General features: G+C 35.8%; 4 protein-coding genes across 36 annotated transcripts; all 4 read right to left on the minus strand.

Annotated features, from left to right (window-relative positions):
* Positions 1 to 278: 278 nt before the first annotated feature.
* Positions 279 to 1,650, minus strand: LOC112727536 (uncharacterized). The gene is made up of 4 exons (XM_025777327.3): positions 1,511 to 1,650; positions 1,324 to 1,414; positions 1,038 to 1,237; positions 279 to 939 (listed from the first exon to the last, which is right to left on the minus strand). Exons 2-4 carry the CDS (start codon positions 1,363 to 1,365, stop codon positions 621 to 623), a joined length of 561 nt encoding a protein of 186 aa, XP_025633112.1. The 5' UTR covers positions 1,366 to 1,414; positions 1,511 to 1,650; the 3' UTR covers positions 279 to 620.
* On the minus strand, positions 1,570 to 1,965 carry LOC140176761 (serine/threonine-protein phosphatase 7 long form homolog). Its single transcript, XM_072208306.1, has one exon. It carries the CDS (start codon positions 1,963 to 1,965, stop codon positions 1,570 to 1,572), a length of 396 nt encoding a protein of 131 aa, XP_072064407.1.
* Positions 1,966 to 1,970: 5 nt separating this feature from the next.
* LOC112727538 (protein MIZU-KUSSEI 1) lies at positions 1,971 to 6,221 on the minus strand. The gene is made up of 4 exons (XM_072209393.1): positions 6,061 to 6,221; positions 3,701 to 4,377; positions 2,567 to 2,634; positions 1,971 to 2,259 (listed from the first exon to the last, which is right to left on the minus strand). The coding sequence occupies exons 1-4, from the start codon at positions 6,219 to 6,221 to the stop codon at positions 2,107 to 2,109; spliced, it is 1,059 nt and encodes a 352-aa protein (XP_072065494.1). The 3' UTR covers positions 1,971 to 2,106.
* Positions 6,222 to 7,901: 1,680 nt separating this feature from the next.
* LOC112727539 (calmodulin) lies at positions 7,902 to 12,758 on the minus strand. 33 transcript variants are annotated; one of them, XR_011868631.1, is made up of 8 exons: positions 12,396 to 12,758; positions 11,932 to 11,987; positions 11,207 to 11,275; positions 10,953 to 11,110; positions 10,536 to 10,881; positions 10,121 to 10,213; positions 8,510 to 8,650; positions 7,902 to 8,254 (listed from the first exon to the last, which is right to left on the minus strand). XR_011868631.1 is itself a non-coding variant. In XM_072209395.1 (6 exons), exons 1-5 carry the CDS (start codon positions 12,431 to 12,433, stop codon positions 10,136 to 10,138), a joined length of 399 nt encoding a protein of 132 aa, XP_072065496.1. In that variant the 5' UTR covers positions 12,434 to 12,758; the 3' UTR covers positions 9,750 to 9,941; positions 10,121 to 10,135. The 33 variants fall into 33 exon arrangements, 5 of the variants coding, with proteins under 5 accessions (XP_072065496.1, XP_072065497.1, XP_072065495.1 ...); XR_011868636.1 differs by having other exon boundaries at positions 8,510 to 8,619; positions 11,207 to 11,297; XR_011868634.1 differs by having other exon boundaries at positions 11,207 to 11,297.
* Positions 12,759 to 17,422: the final 4,664 nt, after the last annotated feature.

The raw sequence follows: 17,422 nt of genomic DNA on the forward strand, positions 1-17,422 counted from the left end.
GCCTCATTTGGACCTCTGTAGCTCAAGTTATGGTCGATTGAGTGCAAAGAGGTCAGGCTTGACAACTTTACGATTCCTTCATTTCTTCATGAGTTTTCCCACTTTGCATGCTTTTCTCCTCACTTCTTCCATCCAATACTTGCCTTATGAATCTGAAATCACTCAACAAATACATCAAGGCATCAAATGGAATTAAAGTGAGCTAAATTTAGCTATTTTAAGACCTAAAAGGCATGTTTTCACATTTAGACACAAATCAAGGGAGAATTGCAAAACCATGCTATTTCATTGAATAAATGTGAGAAAAGTTGATAAAATCCCCCAAATTAAGCACAAGATAAACCACAAAATCGGAGGTTTATCAACGACAAATCTGTCCGAGTGTATCAATGCAGTGTTGAAGGGCACCCAGTACTTGCCGATTTCTGCCATTGTGCACATCACGTACGAGAGATTACAGAATTTGTTCGTGACGAAGGAGAGAAAGGCACAATCACAGTTGGCTGCTGGATGCCGATTCTCACAGAGACTCTTGGCCGCCATTGAGAAGAACAGAGAAGGGATACCGAAGATGCGTGTCACTCACTGCGACAGTGGGCTAGCTGGCTCCTCCGACAGTGTCACTCCCTCGCACGTCTCCTCCGATCTGGCATGCCCCTCGGAAGAGTCCGATCGTCTCTCGGCTGGCTGGCAGTGGGCTGGACGTCGGGGGGCAACTCTACCAGCTTGGGGTCCTCCAAAACCTCCTGCCCCGATAGATGCCTCACACGGCAAGCCACACACCACCAATCGTAGTACTCACTGGTAGGCCTAGTGTCAAACATATGGTGGACGGTAATGCTGCGATCGGGCTCGAACTTCTGCCTCCAACCGTCGTACCACTGTTGGAGTCGCTCCGGCCACCAGACGTCCTCACCACGTCCAGTGGTGGTCAGATACCTATTGTTAAACATATTACGTAAATAAAGTAGTATCACTATCAGAATAACAAACAACTACAAACGTATAACTTTGAAGAAATTAACCACTATTCATACCTGTCAAGGTTCACCGGAATGCCTGGCACTGACTGCTCCCCGTTGAACTGCCGTTTCACCCAATCAACGTGATGAAACCGGACAATGTTGAAGCACACCAGTGGAACGGCCGACAACCATGTACCCCACTCCTCCTCCTCATGGAACCAGTGCGGGCACAGGGCCTGCAGCACAGGGTCATCGTATACTCTCCATGCAAACTGAATAAAAATTTATGTAACAAAATAACAAGTATTACAACACAGCAAGTATTTAAAATAAAAAAATATTTAATTACATGACTAACCTCATCAAACCATAGCCGGTCAATCGATACCCTCCAGTACATGACACTGGCCTGATGCTGATCCGTACTCTGCTGCTGCAGTCTAACCAACCTGACAGTAACAGAGATATATACAATTCATTAATTAACAAACCATGCGAATTAACAATATTGTTTAACGCGAAATGAAAAAGTAATATTTGGTTACCTCGCAGCTAGCGGATACTGGTAGACTCCTCTATCTGGTGGACACCACTAAGGAAATCTCTAGTAAATCCAACTCATTAGCAGCGGAGGGCAACCGGCGATACTCGTGACGCCCTGCTGTGCCGCCAAACAGAGTGACTGGTAAGTCCAGGCCAGCACAGCAGAGCTCCAAGATAACACCCTATACTCCGCGAAGTCCCGGAGAAGTGGTAGCCACAGTACGTGAACCAAGTTGTTGGACTTTTCTGTCAACAGATACCCTCCGATCAATAACATAATATAGCATCGGACATAATGTCGGAGGGTCTCGGGATCGTCGGTCGGGGGCATCTGGCGGACACGAACATGCAACCAAACCAGCTTCAGCGTGAACGACTCCTTCCTCTGCACAGCCTGGTGTGCCGCCACCGGAGGCCTGTCACCAAGCAGCTGCTCAACCATGGCCCACGTCTCCATGTCGTACCACCTACCAAAGTCACGAAGGCATCCCCCAACGGGGTTCCCGTGTGCACGTAAGCCTAGGTGGTACGCCACGTCCTGCAGGGTGATAGTGACCTCACCCCACGGGAGATGAAACGTGTGCGTCTTAGGACGCCATCACTCCACGAGTGCCGAAATCAGGGAATTGTCAAATGTGAACTCCCTGAGGGGCACTGTGTCGCCGAATCCGGCCTCAACCAGATACAGGACGATGGCGTCCGGTGGAGGAAGGGTATGGCTAACTCGTCGGGGCAGTAGAAGGCGAGGCTTCTGCGGAACGGAAAAAAAAGATTTTTAACCTATAAAGAGATAATAATAAATTTTTGTAGCCTACTTAAGAACAAAGTACTACTACTACTTAGGAACATACTACCATGTGTCTACTCTACAGATGTCTCTAAATTACTTATGTCGGTAAGCTAATCTTAATTAAGTCATACCAATCTTACAGAAGCAAATATTGTTCCAAATTAATCCTACAGTCCAATCCCTAAAGCATTTTACTCAGTGCTTGTCACTATCAGACTACCCTAACAATATCTACATACTTAGATTAACCAAATATAATGCAACTAACCTCGAAGTCGGCTGCCTCGGCATAATGCGATGTCTCGTTTAGTGTATTGATGTCCCATCGTTTCCCGCCTGGCGTGCCATCACCGTATCGGACTCAAATATGGTAGGAAATGGTAAAAAGAAGGGAGAAAGAGTTTGACTAAATCAAAATCGGGTCCAAGAACAGCATGTAAACGACTTATACTTATAGACGCTGTTCGCTTTATCTCGTTTACAGTGTAAACGAGATAGCCACGTTGCAGCTGGCGTATCATATCTCGTTTACACTGTAAACGAGATACATGCAATGTCATCTTGTTTACAATGTAAACGAAATATGACTAAGGAACGTAAATCGAAAAATATTTTTAAAAATATTTATTTCAGTAATTATTACTTTTATTTTATTTATTTAAATAAAAAATCCTATGAAATTAATAATTGAGAATCTATTAAATAATTTGATAAATTTAACTAAATTGTGGCTCTCAATTATCAACTTCATATGAAATTAATTGTACTAAATTTCTACCATTATAACAATTACCTTAAAAAATATTAGAATGTCAATAAAATTAATTGTTTATAGACGATAATTAACCATCAATATTTAAAAATATATTATTAAATTATTAACAAAAAATTGAATTAAAAAATAGAAAATATTAAAAATAATAAATTCTGAACAATTCCAACTCCTTTTATATATGCTTGGCGTGAAAATAAATCAAATCAATCTTCAATGTTATAGGGTCTTATCTTTATATATGAACAATTAAAATCAACAATAAAAGAAAAAACAAGTCATGATCCCTAAACAGCAATTAAGTAATTAACAATACATCAATCTTAGACTTTCTCCATGCTCATCCCCCCCCCCCCCCCCCCTTTTCTCCCTTTTTTTTTATCGCTTGAAACTACATATCAACAAACAAAACCTATGCCTAAGAAGAAAACAGACACGGATTATAAAGGTTCAGAACACACTGAAAAGAATGTAACTTTCGGTCCTCTTATATGTAACGATGCACCTAAACTTTGGTTAACTATTATAATAAAAAAAAAAAAAAAAAAAACAATTATAACAGTTTTTATTTTCATATTTAAGATGATCATATTCTCAAAAGAAAAATACTGAGTTCAGGTCCTCCACTACCATCAGGATTCAACATGTAAAAAGCTTCCGAGTCACGGCTTCCAACGACTCGTTCAAACCTCGCTCTCATGTACATCAACTCGCCCTCTGACCCGCCGTTGCTCTCTTTCTCCCCGTCTTCCAGCAGCGGTATTACGCCCGCGCCAACGGACACACTCTGAACGGTTCTCAGCACGTGCCACTCACGCTCCCCGCACGTGCGCGACACCGCGTAACCGCACTTCCTACCGTTGCAGTACATAGTCCAGGCCGGCTCCTGGAAGAGCTTCCTGTGCCGGCCGCCGTGAGAGGCGGCGGCGTGGACCTTCTCGCACTCGAGCGCGATGCGGACGAGGCCGGAGGACATCTCCTTGACGAGAGAGGTGGTGGAGATGGCGAGCTCGAGGAGGAGGAGAGGCTCCTCCCGCGGGTCGAGCTGGACGGCGAAGGAGATGTGGCCGCGGCGGTGGCCGAAGAGTGTTCCGGTGACTTTTCGACCAGTGGAAGGGGTTATGGAGAAGTTGGAAGGTATAGTGAAAAATTTGCATGCTGGGATCATTGTAGGGAAGGTGAAGATGCACAGGAAAGAGCGCATTAGAACTGAGAGTTTGTTGTTGTTGTTGGTTCTTGTTCTTGTTGTTGGTGGTGGTGATGATTGGTTATTCTTGAAGGAGGAGGAGGAGGAGATGGAGGGGGAGGTGTTGGGAATAAGACACAATTCCCCCTTGAGAAAACACCTTTGACAGAGAAATAAAATAGACACAATCACAACACAAGAATTTAACGTGGAAACTCCAATTACCGGAGAAAAAACCACGGCCGTTGTCAAATGACAACCAGAGAATATCACTATGTGAAAATTGTTACAACACATAGACTTCTTTCTCTCACCGGCACCCCAGTACACCCACACTCTTTCAAAGCAAATATCTAACTACACCTCACAACACTCTCTAATCAAAGAGTACAGAGGAAAAGAAAAATCAGATACAAGCTTAAAGTGTTTCTGACTGGTGCAAAAACAAATGAAGAACTTAGCCTCATATTTATAGCCTAGGCCACCCACTCCATTTGCTATCCTAAGCAATGTAGGACTAATTCAACCAAATCCTAACAATCTCCACCTTGATTGAAATAGTCACACATCTTCAGCTTCCATTGTCAACACCGACAATTCTTTGCTGCCATTGTCTATACCGACAATCATAGTTCAGAGAACTATCATACTCCACCATGAAAGTATACTCACTTGGAATTAGACCACTCCAAGAATTTCGCCTTGGTACAGATCGAAACCTTGCTGAAAATTCATGGTGCAACTTCCAAATTGGCTTTTCCTGGAAGTTCTTCAGCCATCGACCTAACTCCGCCACACACCTTGCATCTCAACGCCAACCAATGCCCGTGTGCAATTGTGGACCTGATTGCCACAACTCATCCTTATCCATGGCAGTGCAGTAATACCATGAGGATACTTCTTGTCTTCTAGAGAACATCATCTTCTCTCATAGAGAGAGCAACCAGAGATCTTCTCCTTCAACGCCTTGTGCAAACCTGATTGTATCAACACATCCTTGACTTGTACTTGCCACAAGCCAAAATTGATTCTTCCATCAAATTTCTCTATTTCAAGCTTCACAGCACTTGAATATCCTGACATTGTTGCAACCGTATACTGGAATATTATAACTCAACTGTAGACCGTGCACTAGGAAGGGTCCCCAGGAAAGAGAGGTGGGTCACAATGGACACACTTAAATACCAAGTCTTTCCTTAGCCAGAACCTTTTCCAAATTGCACTCTCACAGAGTCACACTGCCTTCCAGCAACAACAACAGCAACCAAAGATCAACCTCAAGCCACAGGACAAAATTCTTTTCTGATGTGGAAGGTCAGACTAGGCTGCAACCACAGAGCATACTAAGAATAAATCCCACCGAACCGAAGCTCTGATACCACTTGTTGGGAATAAGACACAATTCCCCCTTGAGAAAACACCTTTGACAGAGAAATAAAATAGACACAATCACAACACAAGAATTTAACGTGGAAACTCCAATTACCGGAGAAAAAACCACGGCCGTTGTCAAATGACAACCAGAGAATATCACTATGTGAAAATTGTTACAACACATAGACTTCTTTCTCTCACCGGCACCCCAGTACACCCACACTCTTTCAAAGCAAATATCTAACTACACCTCACAACACTCTCTAATCAAAGAGTACAGAGGAAAAGAAAAATCAGATACAAGCTTAAAGTGTTTCTGACTGGTGCAAAAACAAATGAAGAACTTAGCCTCATATTTATAGCCTAGGCCACCCACTCCATTTGCTATCCTAAGCAATGTAGGACTAATTCAACCAAATCCTAACAGGAGGAACCTCGCCGTACGAGGAGCTTTTCGGCAACGTCGTCGGGGTCGGAGAGGCGGAAGAGGGCGTGGTGGTTGGAAGGGGTTATTCTTCTGGTGCTTGTTAATCTTGTGGTGATGGTGCTGGTGCTTATTTGGAGGATGAGGTTTTGTTCTTGTTTTCTCATGATGTATACGTGACTGTTAATTACTTTAGTTTGTTATGGAAATGGAGAAGGTTGAAGTTCTAAAGAGAATGAAGGTATTGAGTTTTTTGGGAAAGAAAGGTGTTGGTTAGGAAGAGTGTGATTGAAGCTTCTAACGAAGAGAGAGAGATCAGAGAACGAGAGAAAAGAGGAGAGAGGGGGGAGGGGTTTAAAAGGGGGCCGACAAGGGTGATAATAGTGTTGGCGTCGGGAGCAGGAGGGGAGGAATATAAAGGGGGATGTGGAAGCTTGTGCTTCATCATCATCATTTTTGTTGGACTTTAGTTTTGTTGCTTGACGAGTGATTTTTTTTCCACCTTCTTTTAAGGGTCCTACTCTACAGTCCAACATTATTATAATATATGAGTAAACGGTTATTATTTGTTCTTTAAATTGGTCTGGAAGATTTTTTTAATAAAATTTATTGTTTAAAAATTTTAAATTAATTATGTTATTATGTTAGTCTTTTTGTCATTTTGTCGTGTGAAAATTTATTAATATAACACGTTGAGTGACATCCCAACACACCTAAAAATTTTAATTGAGTATTAATATGATTAGTTTATAAAATTAGAACAAATTAACTCTAAATTGAAGAATTTCAATGTCTCAAGTTCTCTCCCCAATTAAGTTTTGATTTGATCTAATTTTATAAACTTATTATATTGATAGTTAATTAAAAATCTTAGATGTGTATTGGGATGTCACTTAACGTGTTACATTAGCAAATTTTGACGCCATCAACAAACAAAATGACGAAAGAACTAACATGACTAATTTAAAATTTTTAAAAAATAAATTTGATTAAAAAGATTTTGAAGACCAATTTAAAAGACGAATAATATTTTAAGGATTAATTTGACTATTTATTTTATAATATATAGATTTTGTGAAAATTTAAGTAAAACCATTTGGGTCTATATGCTAAATGTTAGAAGTTAACGGAAAAAATAAATGGGAGAGAGAACATTTTATGATTGACATTTATGTGAGACTAATATAGATATGAAAAATTTTAGAGAACTAACTATACTCCATTATAAGGTATTTGTTTATTTGTGACAGTTTTTTTTTTTTTTTATTTGTGGAGGTTTATAATCCTCACCGAATGATTTGTGGAGGTTTTTGAAACTCCCAAAATTTGAGGTGCCACGAGATCTTTTATGGGGTTTTTAAAAACCTCCACAATCTATTCAGTAGAGGTTTTGTGTGTGTTTAGTGGGAGTTTAATATTGAATTTTTGTGGCGATTTTAAATCACTTTTGTGGCAGTTAAAAATCCCTACAAATTAATTTTTTAAATAAAGAAATTAACTATTTTGTGAGATTTTCAAACCCCCACAAATTCTGTAATTATTTATTTATTTTTAATTTCACATCATTCATTAATCTCATCTCATTTACATACTATCAAATTAAAAATTTATTTTTTAATATCAAAATTTAAAAATTAAATCTTTTATAATAATTTCTCAATATAAGACATAACTCTATATATAAAAAAAATTCTCAATGTCAATAGTTCCAAACATAATTGCATATGGTATTGTTCTACACAACTATTACTATTTTTCTTTAAAAATTAAATAAAACAACAATTTCAATATCATCTAATTATATAAAAGTCTCTAGTAATCACTAAAACAATACACTTCTTACTATATCAAATAAAAATGCTTAAATATCATTAATATTAAGTTATCCTTCTAGTGTAGTGATATCAATCAGAGTCAATTACCAATTGCTCTACAAGTAGTTATAATACTAAACTAAACAAATGTATAAATGTCAATGGTGGCACTAACCATGAAATAAGTGCTGAATCCAGAGCTAGCTAATAGCAACAACGACAGCAACTTTGAGCTGAGACTTCATTTATTCCAACAAATACACTACAAGGAGAGTCCAACAGTGTTTTAGCACAATGTGTAAAGGAGTTTCTAACTCTTTCCGAGACTCTTCCTTTTTGGTTTTAAGTGCATCTCTTACAGTTAACTGCAAATCCCTTGCTTTACTCTGCAACATAAAAATAACTAATATTATATTTATGGTTATTTGATATAGCATTTACACCATTAGGTTTTTGTAAAAATATAGACTTTCAGGTGAGATTATTCGTATAACGATGCAGTACAGATTTTAGTTCCATAAGTAGTTCCATAAAGTATAAACAAATAAAACAATATTCAGTAACTTATTAATATGTGGAATTTATCAACCAATACTTCTACTTGAGAAGAAAAACGAAAACGGAAGCAAAGGTCATATTACCATTTCATTGTTGGGAGTTTCTTCCTTCAAAAGACAAGGATCATTCAAGACATCATGACTGCTCTTAATCTTTTGCTTCACTAATGCCAATTCCTTTTCTTCTTCTTCAGCTTCATCCCAAACAAAAGCAAGTTCAATTTTCTGCATTATGAAATTTCTGCATTATGAAATTATTAAAATCAAGCAACAATTGACTCAGATACTTGCCAACACAAACAATGCATTGGGTTCTACAAAGTCGACTCTTAGGTAGCGTTTGTTTTCGAGGGCAGGACACGGAGACATAGACAACACTTGTTTAAAAAGTGTTTGGAAGCAGAGACATGGACAGTGGACATATTGTCTCCGAGACAGTTTTATACTTTTGTGTCCATTCTTTTACGAAGGACAATGATGAACACAAAATTTGAAAGAGTGGACACGAACAATTTTATAAATTTTGTTTTCCTTTTTTTCCACTGTTACCCCTTCTTATTTTCCTATTGCGTTGTTCAGAGATACTTTTTTCTTCTTGTTCTTCCTCTATCACTTTCTTTTCCAGGTACTCTCTCCTTTCTGTATAATTTTTTTTGGGGGTAGATAATTCTTTTCTTTTTATCGTTTTACTTCAATATCATTTTAACCTTATATTATATTATTTGATTTGTAATAAAAATAATAACAAAAATAATTAATCTTGAAACTTTTGAAAGATAAATATTAGCAAAAGTAAAATTGATCTTTTAAAATGCTAAAAAATAATTTATAAATTGTAATTGATTTTATATAATTTAAAGAAAAATCAGTTTTTTATAAAGAAAAATCAGTTTTAAATAAAAAAATAATTTTTTTAAATAAAAATAGATTTTTATATGTAAAAACTAATTGTTTTTTCATGTAAAAATGGATTTTTTTTAAAAATTAATTTTTTATTTAAAATTAATTTGGCTTATTAACTTAAACAAATTTTTTTATTAATCAAACTCAAATTTATTTTTTTTGTTAATCTTAACCATATGTATTCCTACATATTAATAATAAATTTTAAAATAAAATAATTATATTTATAAATTTTATTTTAATATAAATACTAATATATTTTTTTATTAAAATTTTTTGCCTCTTCAAATATTTTTTTTCAAGTTCCGTCTGTACTCCTACGTACTCTTATTTTTTATTAAATTAATTTGTATTGATGTAGAAAATTTGGAATCACAGGACTATTTTAGTCATTTCATATAATATTTTAGTCTTGTCCATGTGTATCCAAACATAATACTAGACATTACATTAGTGTCTTGTTCATCGTATCCAAACACAATACACAAAAGATAATTTTTAGTGTCTCCGTTCTATTGTCTCCGTTTCAGTGTCATGTTCTGTCCTGTCTCTAAAAACAAACGCAGCCTTAGGTATGAGACAGGACTTACTCCACACCCTTTGTCTTCAAACCCTTAAAAAAAAGATAAAATTTTAGTTGTGATAAAATTTCTGGCAGATAATTTTAGTTGTGCAACAATATTCTTCACCCAAATCTCTAGTAAAACTTTGCTTATAAACCGTTATGAACACAAAATAAGCTAATCCAAACACAGGCATAATATCAAACCAACTAACAATGACAAATCTTACCAATCAAACTTTTAATTATAGCATTGTAATATAATCAGCTGCAATGTGTAAAGGAGTTGTTCCACCAGCACTAATATTTACTTTCGCACCCGCCTGCATGCAATAAAATTCAAATATCAGGATACAGAAAAAGAAAAAGAAAAAAAAATTGGTTCGAAGGATCGAGGCTCATAAACAGTGCCTCTGTTCTGAGGGATTCAGTGTCTGAGACTGATGAAAAAGAAAAAAGATCACATTACTATAATAACTGAGTTGATTTTCTGTGGTCGATAAAGATTTTGGATCAGCTTATTTTTTAAGCAAACTACATCAGAATGATAGTTGTAACTTAAAAACCAAAAGACTTGGGGAAATTGACTTCTACATGCACTTCATAATTGATCAACTATTTACGTTATGAATTAGGATGTTCTACCTTCTTGGCCTTGTATATGCAGGAGAAGGAGGCCAGAATAATTAATAGCTGCTTTACAGTACTTTTCTAGGTTCTGTTTAAGGTGAAATTTTGGATTTGGACACTTATTTAGGACCTGTGGTAGTGCTTTAATTTGGAATTTGCTGTAAGTTCATGAAGTGTGTAAAATAATGATCTTTCCTTGCTGACTTGCTCTATAAAAGCTAAACTTGAACCGTTCTATGGAGAGCCTCATTTTCATTAAACTTGCTTCCCTGTGTCCCTGTTGATCCTTCTTGACGAGGAGCAAATAGTTATTTATAAAATTTAAATAGAATTCTTCTTTTAGCTCCTCAGCCAAATTTTCCTGCCAAATCCATCCAACATTAAGTAACCAATTTTAGTTTCCAAATTCCAAGACAGATTAGGCATGTTTACCTTCATTTTTGTAGCCATGATATTGATGAACTCTTCAAAATCTATGCTCCCACTTCCGTCAATATCAACTTCACTAATCATATGTTGGATTTCTTCTTTTGTTGCATTACCTTCCAATGATTTAATAATGGTTGCCAATTCATCCACGCTAATAAATCCTATATACATACACTTTCATTCAAATCAGTTTAAAAAACAAATGAAACTCTTTAATCCAAGAAAGAGTTTGGGATAAAAAAGAAAAATATACACACCATCATGGTCCTTGTCAATGAAGCTAAAAGCTTCTCGGAATTCAGCAACTTGATCTTCTGTCAATGCATCTGGTGCCATGAAATTAAATTTCTGTTTGGAAATGGAATAATAAATGAAAACACAAACACGATATATATTATATAATGATAAATGTGTTGTTCATTGTGTTTATATAAAATGGCACAAGAAGATTCAATAAATTACTACAAACATGTAGCTGAAGTAAAAATAAAGGACATGCCATTGCTGAAACAAAATGATTCTTCAGCCTGGCTTAGACTCTGCAAGCATCAAAATGGAAAGCCCAACTTTCAAGGAAGCTCACCAAAAAAGCATACAATATTGAAGCACATTATATTTTTTTTCTTTCTTCTGTAGTGTTGATTATTATAGTGATTGATTGTTACTATGACGGGCATAATAATATATTTTGTCTAAAAATGCAAAATACATGATACTCAACTTAAGAGAGACTTTTGAAGTTTGAACGCATACTAATTTTGACCAAAATTACAGACACTAAAATACTAGACTACAGTTTAAGAAGCAACAACCAACCTCAGAAACAAATGATTAAAAGTAATAAAAAAAAAGGAGACCATACTTTATAATATCCATATTCATATATAAAATGTTTTGCAATTGATGAGTATGAGCAGGATTAGAAAGAAAAGTAGTACATAGCTATTTCTAAGCAGAAATACATTATGAAATGAAAGCTTACTGCCTCCAAATTCCAGCACCAATGCAAAAACATCCACAGTTGTCTTGGGGAAAAACCTAAGCATCATGTGATAATTATCTTCATTCAGCAGAGGAGGTGCAGTTTATGTGATCATAGAAATAGCCAATTTGAGATTTAACAAACACCTCATGCAACATAGCTATTTCTAAATAAAATCAATATATCAGGATTTCAAATGTATCAAAATAAAAGAGTGTCACAAAATCAAATTTAAAAAATTAGCAAATTAATTTATCAGGATTTCAATTAAGAGAATAAACAATTCATCAAACACTTGGAATGCTTGAGAATTTGAAACAATGTTATCCATTAAGAGATAATAAAACTCATCGAATGTTATATCACATAACAAAGCATTCAAAATCTGCGAATGAAAAACAAAAAAACAAGGAAAAAGAGAAGGAGAACCATCAAATTGAGAATGAGTGGAAAGAAGAGTGTACAAAAGGGATAGAATGCCGATGGAGAACACGAGCGTCATTGGCGGAGAAAAGTTGACCGAAGAGGCACTTTCTCTTGATCTCAAATGCTTGTTATGATTAGATCTGTAAACGCGCTGATGAAGGAGGAGCCTTGGCTCGATCTCAGTAGCTTTATGGTAGAAGCAGAAAAGAGATGAACTCTAGCGGCAGCGATGACGGCAATAGCGGCGGAGGCGGCGGCAGAGATGGCGATGGAGATGCCTATAGCGAGCTTAGGGATTCTCTGAGCTCTCACTCTTCCGTTCCCTCTCGTCAGTGTTTCATTGGATTTTTAAGGAGTTTTAATTATGTGGTAATTATAACAGTGGAGTTTATTGTTAATCTGTGGAGGTTTATTAAAATGTCACATATAAAACGTACTGTGGAGGTTTTCAAAACTCCCCTTTAAAAAATACCCACAAATATATTAAAGTCTTGTAGTGATATAATCCAACTCAATTCAGTTAACTTTTTTTGTTTCTAATTTTAAAATTTCAGAAAATAGAAGTAATGGGAAGTTATTTTTATTTTTATTTTTTTTATGTAACTAGTATGTTTTTTAACTAGTTGACTATAATTAGTTATACTTCAAGTTGGTTCCTAGTAAAATTAGATACAATTTAACTAGGTGTCCTTTAAATTAGTCCTTCATTCAGCCTTTTTATTACATTAATTTAAAAAAAATTAAAACAAACACGTCAAAATAGATTTATTATTTTTTTTAATTTAAATACAAATCTACACAAACAGATTAACTAAAATTCAAATTCAAAATTTAAATTTAAAACTTTTAAATCCTAACAAATCCCAAATAAGATCCTAAATATCCCAAATCAAATTTTTATCACTACTAAAATCTTCCTTCCGTAAAGATCTAGAACTGCAGCGCTTCCCCCTCCTCATATGTGACCGCTTCCGTCTTCTCCCGCGTTGCACACCTCCTCTGCGACGATCTCCTCCTTCGACGACGCATTCCTCCTCGCGACGCGCACCTCCCTCGCGACGCACGCACATCCCCACACCTCCTCCATCGATGGGCTCCTCCCCGTCCATAGTATCCTCCCTCGCACCACGCACAACCGCCTCTTCCTCCGCACTTCTTCTCTGTTTCTGGTAGTTCTGCTTGCAAAATTCTAAAAAAATTTGGTTAAGTTCATTCATGGAGATATGTTATCTCTTTTTTCATTTAATAAAAGGTTCTATTTTTTTCAATTTATGTATAATATTGCATATGTTTGTGTTTTATTTTTTTTAAATGTGTTTGTGATTTTAATTTTTTTCACTGATATATTTGATTTGGGACTTGTAATGTTAACTTAATTTAGATGTGTCAATACTTAATTTTGGATGTGTTTATGTTGTTTATTATGTTCTTATGTATATATATAAATTTTTTTACATGAATTTTGAATGTGTTGATAACATATTTAGAGTGCATTCTTATAATATTAGATGTGTTTATGTTGTTTATCATGTTCTTATGTACATATATAAGTTTTTTTACATGAATTTTGGATGTGTTAATAAAATATTTAGAGTACATTCTTATAATTTTGGATGTGTATTTGAGTTTAATTTTGTCTGTGTTCAATATGTAATTTAGAACTACAATAACAATGTGTTAATACATAATTTTAAATGTGTTTATATCGCTTATTTAATTTTAGATGTGTTTTTGACATGAGTTTTGAATGTTTTGAATAAAAAAAATTTGAAGTGAGTTTAATTGATTTTGAAAACTTCACTGATTTTTTAAAAATTAGTATACGAAAAATTGTTACAAGTTTTATGGTTTGCTTTGCAAAAAATCAATGTATTGCAAGTGGTTACAAATTTTACGGTGATAAGTATTAAAAATAAAAGTAATTCCTTAAAAATAGAAAATATGATTAATTAAAAACTTAAAATAATAAAATATTAGATTTAAAGGCTTAATAAAGGCTGAATTTTATTGTACAACTAACATTTTCCAATTAGATAGGAGAAACATATGGAAGATTAACCACATATGTGTGACGTGTAATTATATTGGGGATTATGTTATTAGTGGGTTCTCGCTACCATGTATCACTGTATTTTAATTCTGAAAATATGGTAGGTATGGTCAAATAATTTGAATTTTTAAGAATGGTTAAGCTAATTTAAAGAGAGTATTGTACTCTACTATTGTGCCCTGAGTGATTTGAAACCTTTGTTCCGCCAGGACCTTTATAGAGAAACCGGAATCAAACAACAAGAAGCAACGAATGGCATTGAAAGAAGTAATTAAGAAAAACTCAAAATTCTAATCTAATAAGTTTTGAGAAAGAGGATATTGTTTTTCTTAAAGAGGTGGATGTGAATGTGATTTATTAGAAAACTGCCACAGAAGTCTAATCGGGAGACTTATGGCAAATAGAGATTTAGAGGTGGAACAATGGAGACTACCTTTGGTGCAATATGGAACCATCCAAAAAAATTGCTTGTTAAAACTGATGGAGATAGAAATGCATTCAGTTATGATGACAAATTGAAATTGATTGTATAACAAAATTTGTATAACAAATTCTGTTAGAAATTAGTGTTGCTAAGTCAGCATATCATTATCTTAATTGATTAATTGCTTTAAATTAAGTTAGGAATTAGGGATAAGTTAGTAATATAAATAGTAGGCAATCTGTAACTTATTTTACTTAATTTTTTCTTTCTGAATCAATATACAGAAACTATTCTCTCTCTTCTTCTTCTCTTCTCAAACTATTCTCTCTCTCTCTCTCTCTCTTCTTCCCCAATTCTTCTCCCAAAATCTCGATCCAGAACTTGGTTTTATCATGGTGCGGTGAGCATGAAAAATCGAGATTGAAGAAAGGGTGTCGTTGATGCAATTGGAACTGTGGTTTGGTCACAATGGCAAACAACCCCAGTTCAGATCCTGAGATAAATCAAACTCCAGATTCAGAGTTTTCTCCAGTGGAACTTCAAAGCTTAGCACGGATTTTGAGCAAACTCTCAAATATGCAACTATCAAGAGCAAAATCAAGTGCTAATTTCTTATCAGATCCATCAAGTGTTTATTACTTACATCCAGGTGAGAATCTAGGAATCTCTATTGTTACTATTACTTTGAACACTCAGAACTATAATTCCTGGTCTAGAGCTATGAGGTTAGCCTTGAAATCAAAGAACAAACTAGGATTCATTGATGAAACTATACAAAAATCGAATAAGAATGATCCAACTTTTATAGCTTGGGATAAATGCAACACATATGTTGTAGCCTGGATTAATTTGTCATTGAGTACTGAAATTGCACAGAGTGTAGCTTGGAATGAGATTGCTGTAGATCTGTGGGTTGATTTAAAGCACAGGTATTATCATGGAGATTTGTTTAAGATTGCTGAGTTAGAAGAAAAATTATACACAATGAATCTGGGAGATCTAACCATCACAGGATACTACACGAAGATGAAGGCAGTTTGGGAAGAAATTGAAAGTTTCCAGCCAGTTCCTAAATGCAAGGATTGCAATAAAGAGTGTGATTGTGGTCTTCAAATAATGAGGAATTACAGAAGAGAGAATTATGCGGTAAGATTCTTGAGAGGCTTGAATGAGCAATATGGGATTGTGAGATCCCAAATAATGCTTATGAGACCTCTTCCTACTATCAATGAAGTGTTCTCTTTGCTTACTCAACAAGAAAGGTAGCTTCATGGTCCATATTAGGAGGTTAGAAATTTGCTACAGTGGCCAATTCAGTGCACAATTTTAACAACTATGTTCCTAGAGGATGAGGACGAGGAGGACGAGCAGGGAGAACTGGAAGAGGTGGTGGAAGGAGCTCATCTAAGACATGTTCATATTGTCATAAGGTAGGACACCTTATGGATACTTGTTACCACAAACATGGGTTCTCACCCCACCTCCAAAGACAAAAATTATCACGAAAAGTGAACAATGCAGCTGTGACAAATCAGATAGCTACTGAAATTGAAGGAAATAGTGGTTGTACAGAGAAAGAAGAGAAGGAGAGTGATGTTCAATCTTTGTCTAATCAAAATTTGAGAAACGCACTGCTTACTTTTCTTCAACAGGAGTGTACACAGCCTTGTCAATGATCAAATATGAGAGAAACCTGCCACACCAATGCAGAAAAGAGAGGTATAATTTTAGAGACTTATACACTTTGCATGAGCTCCCATATTGCACATTTATTGTCAGTAAAAACTTTTTTTTCAAACTCTTGGGTGCTAGACATAGGTGCCACAGATCATGTGTCACACTCAATGCATTTTTTTACTACTTTTAGGCATATTAGGCCAATTCTGGTCAAGTTACCAAATGGGACACAAACAATAGCACGAATAAGTGGAACTATGGTATTTTCAAACACATTTTATCTCAATGATGTGCTGTATATACCAAGTTTCAACTTTAATTTAATTTCCATATCCAAAATTACAAAAAGCTTGCATTGTCAATGTGTTTTTACTAACCAATATTGTGAGATACAGAGCCAGAATTCCTTGAAGATGATTGGCACAGTTAGAGCAAAAAGAGGGTTGTACATGATGCATTCACCATCTCAATTAGGCATTCCAACATTGGAGACAGCAGATACAAAGCATTTAGGACATTCATTGCATACAGTAAATAACTCTGCCTATGTTACACTTGCAGTACATAGCCGGTCCCAAGCCCGGATAAAGGAGGATGGTTGTGTTAGGTCTTCGGCAACTAACATAAAAATATAGCCGAACCCCCATGACATGAATCAAAGACATTATTGCGCTAAATCTAGGTCGTTGCCCGGAAGCAACGCGCCGTATGGGTCGAGTACGGTGTCAAAGCAAGAGCCGCTGCATCAGTGCCCGGATGTAGTGTTAAATGAGCAAGGGTTCTCGCGTTTTCGTGAACGGACGAGGGTAAATAAGCTAGTTCACAAAGTAAAAGGTAAAGGTCGAAGCGACAGAAGGTTGAGATTTGGGACATGGAACATAGGCACTCTAACAGAAAAATCCATGAAGGTGGTG

The sequence above is a fragment of the Arachis hypogaea genome, chromosome 12 (genome assembly GCF_003086295.3).
Source record: "Arachis hypogaea cultivar Tifrunner chromosome 12, arahy.Tifrunner.gnm2.J5K5, whole genome shotgun sequence".
Classification (NCBI taxonomy): domain Eukaryota; kingdom Viridiplantae; phylum Streptophyta; class Magnoliopsida; order Fabales; family Fabaceae; genus Arachis; species Arachis hypogaea.

Excerpts from the sequence above, each read along its gene's own strand:
- LOC112727536 (XM_025777327.3), bottom strand. The coding sequence starts at position 1,365 with ATGTACTGGAGGGTATCGATTGACCGGCTATGGTTTGATGAG. Across the intron at positions 1,238-1,323 it reads ACCGGCTATGGTTTGATGAG|TTTGCATGGAGAGTATACGA; the intron begins GTTAGTCATGTA and ends ATTTTTATTCAG. Across the intron at positions 940-1,037 it reads ATTCCGGTGAACCTTGACAG|GTATCTGACCACCACTGGAC; the intron begins GTATGAATAGTG and ends GTTTAACAATAG.
- LOC112727538 (XM_072209393.1), bottom strand. The coding sequence starts at position 6,221 with ATGAGAAAACAAGAACAAAACCTCATCCTCCAAATAAGCACCAGCACC. Across the intron at positions 4,378-6,060 it reads CTCCTCGTACGGCGAGGTTC|CTCCCCCTCCATCTCCTCCT; the intron begins CTCCTGTTAGGA and ends TATTCCCAACAC. Across the intron at positions 2,635-3,700 it reads TTACATGTTGAATCCTGATG|GCGGGAAACGATGGGACATC; the intron begins GTAGTGGAGGAC and ends ATGGCACGCCAG.
- LOC112727539 (XM_025777331.3), bottom strand. The coding sequence starts at position 12,433 with ATGACGCTCGTGTTCTCCATCGGCATTCTATCCCTTTTGTACACTCTT. Across the intron at positions 11,988-12,360 it reads CACTCATTCTCAATTTGATG|GTTTTTCCCCAAGACAACTG; the intron begins GTTCTCCTTCTC and ends CATGATGCTTAG. Across the intron at positions 11,298-11,931 it reads GGTGCTGGAATTTGGAGGCA|AAATTTAATTTCATGGCACC; the intron begins GTAAGCTTTCAT and ends ATTTCCAAACAG.
- LOC140176761 (XM_072208306.1), bottom strand. The coding sequence starts at position 1,965 with ATGGAGACGTGGGCCATGGTTGAGCAGCTGCTTGGTGACAGGCCTCCG.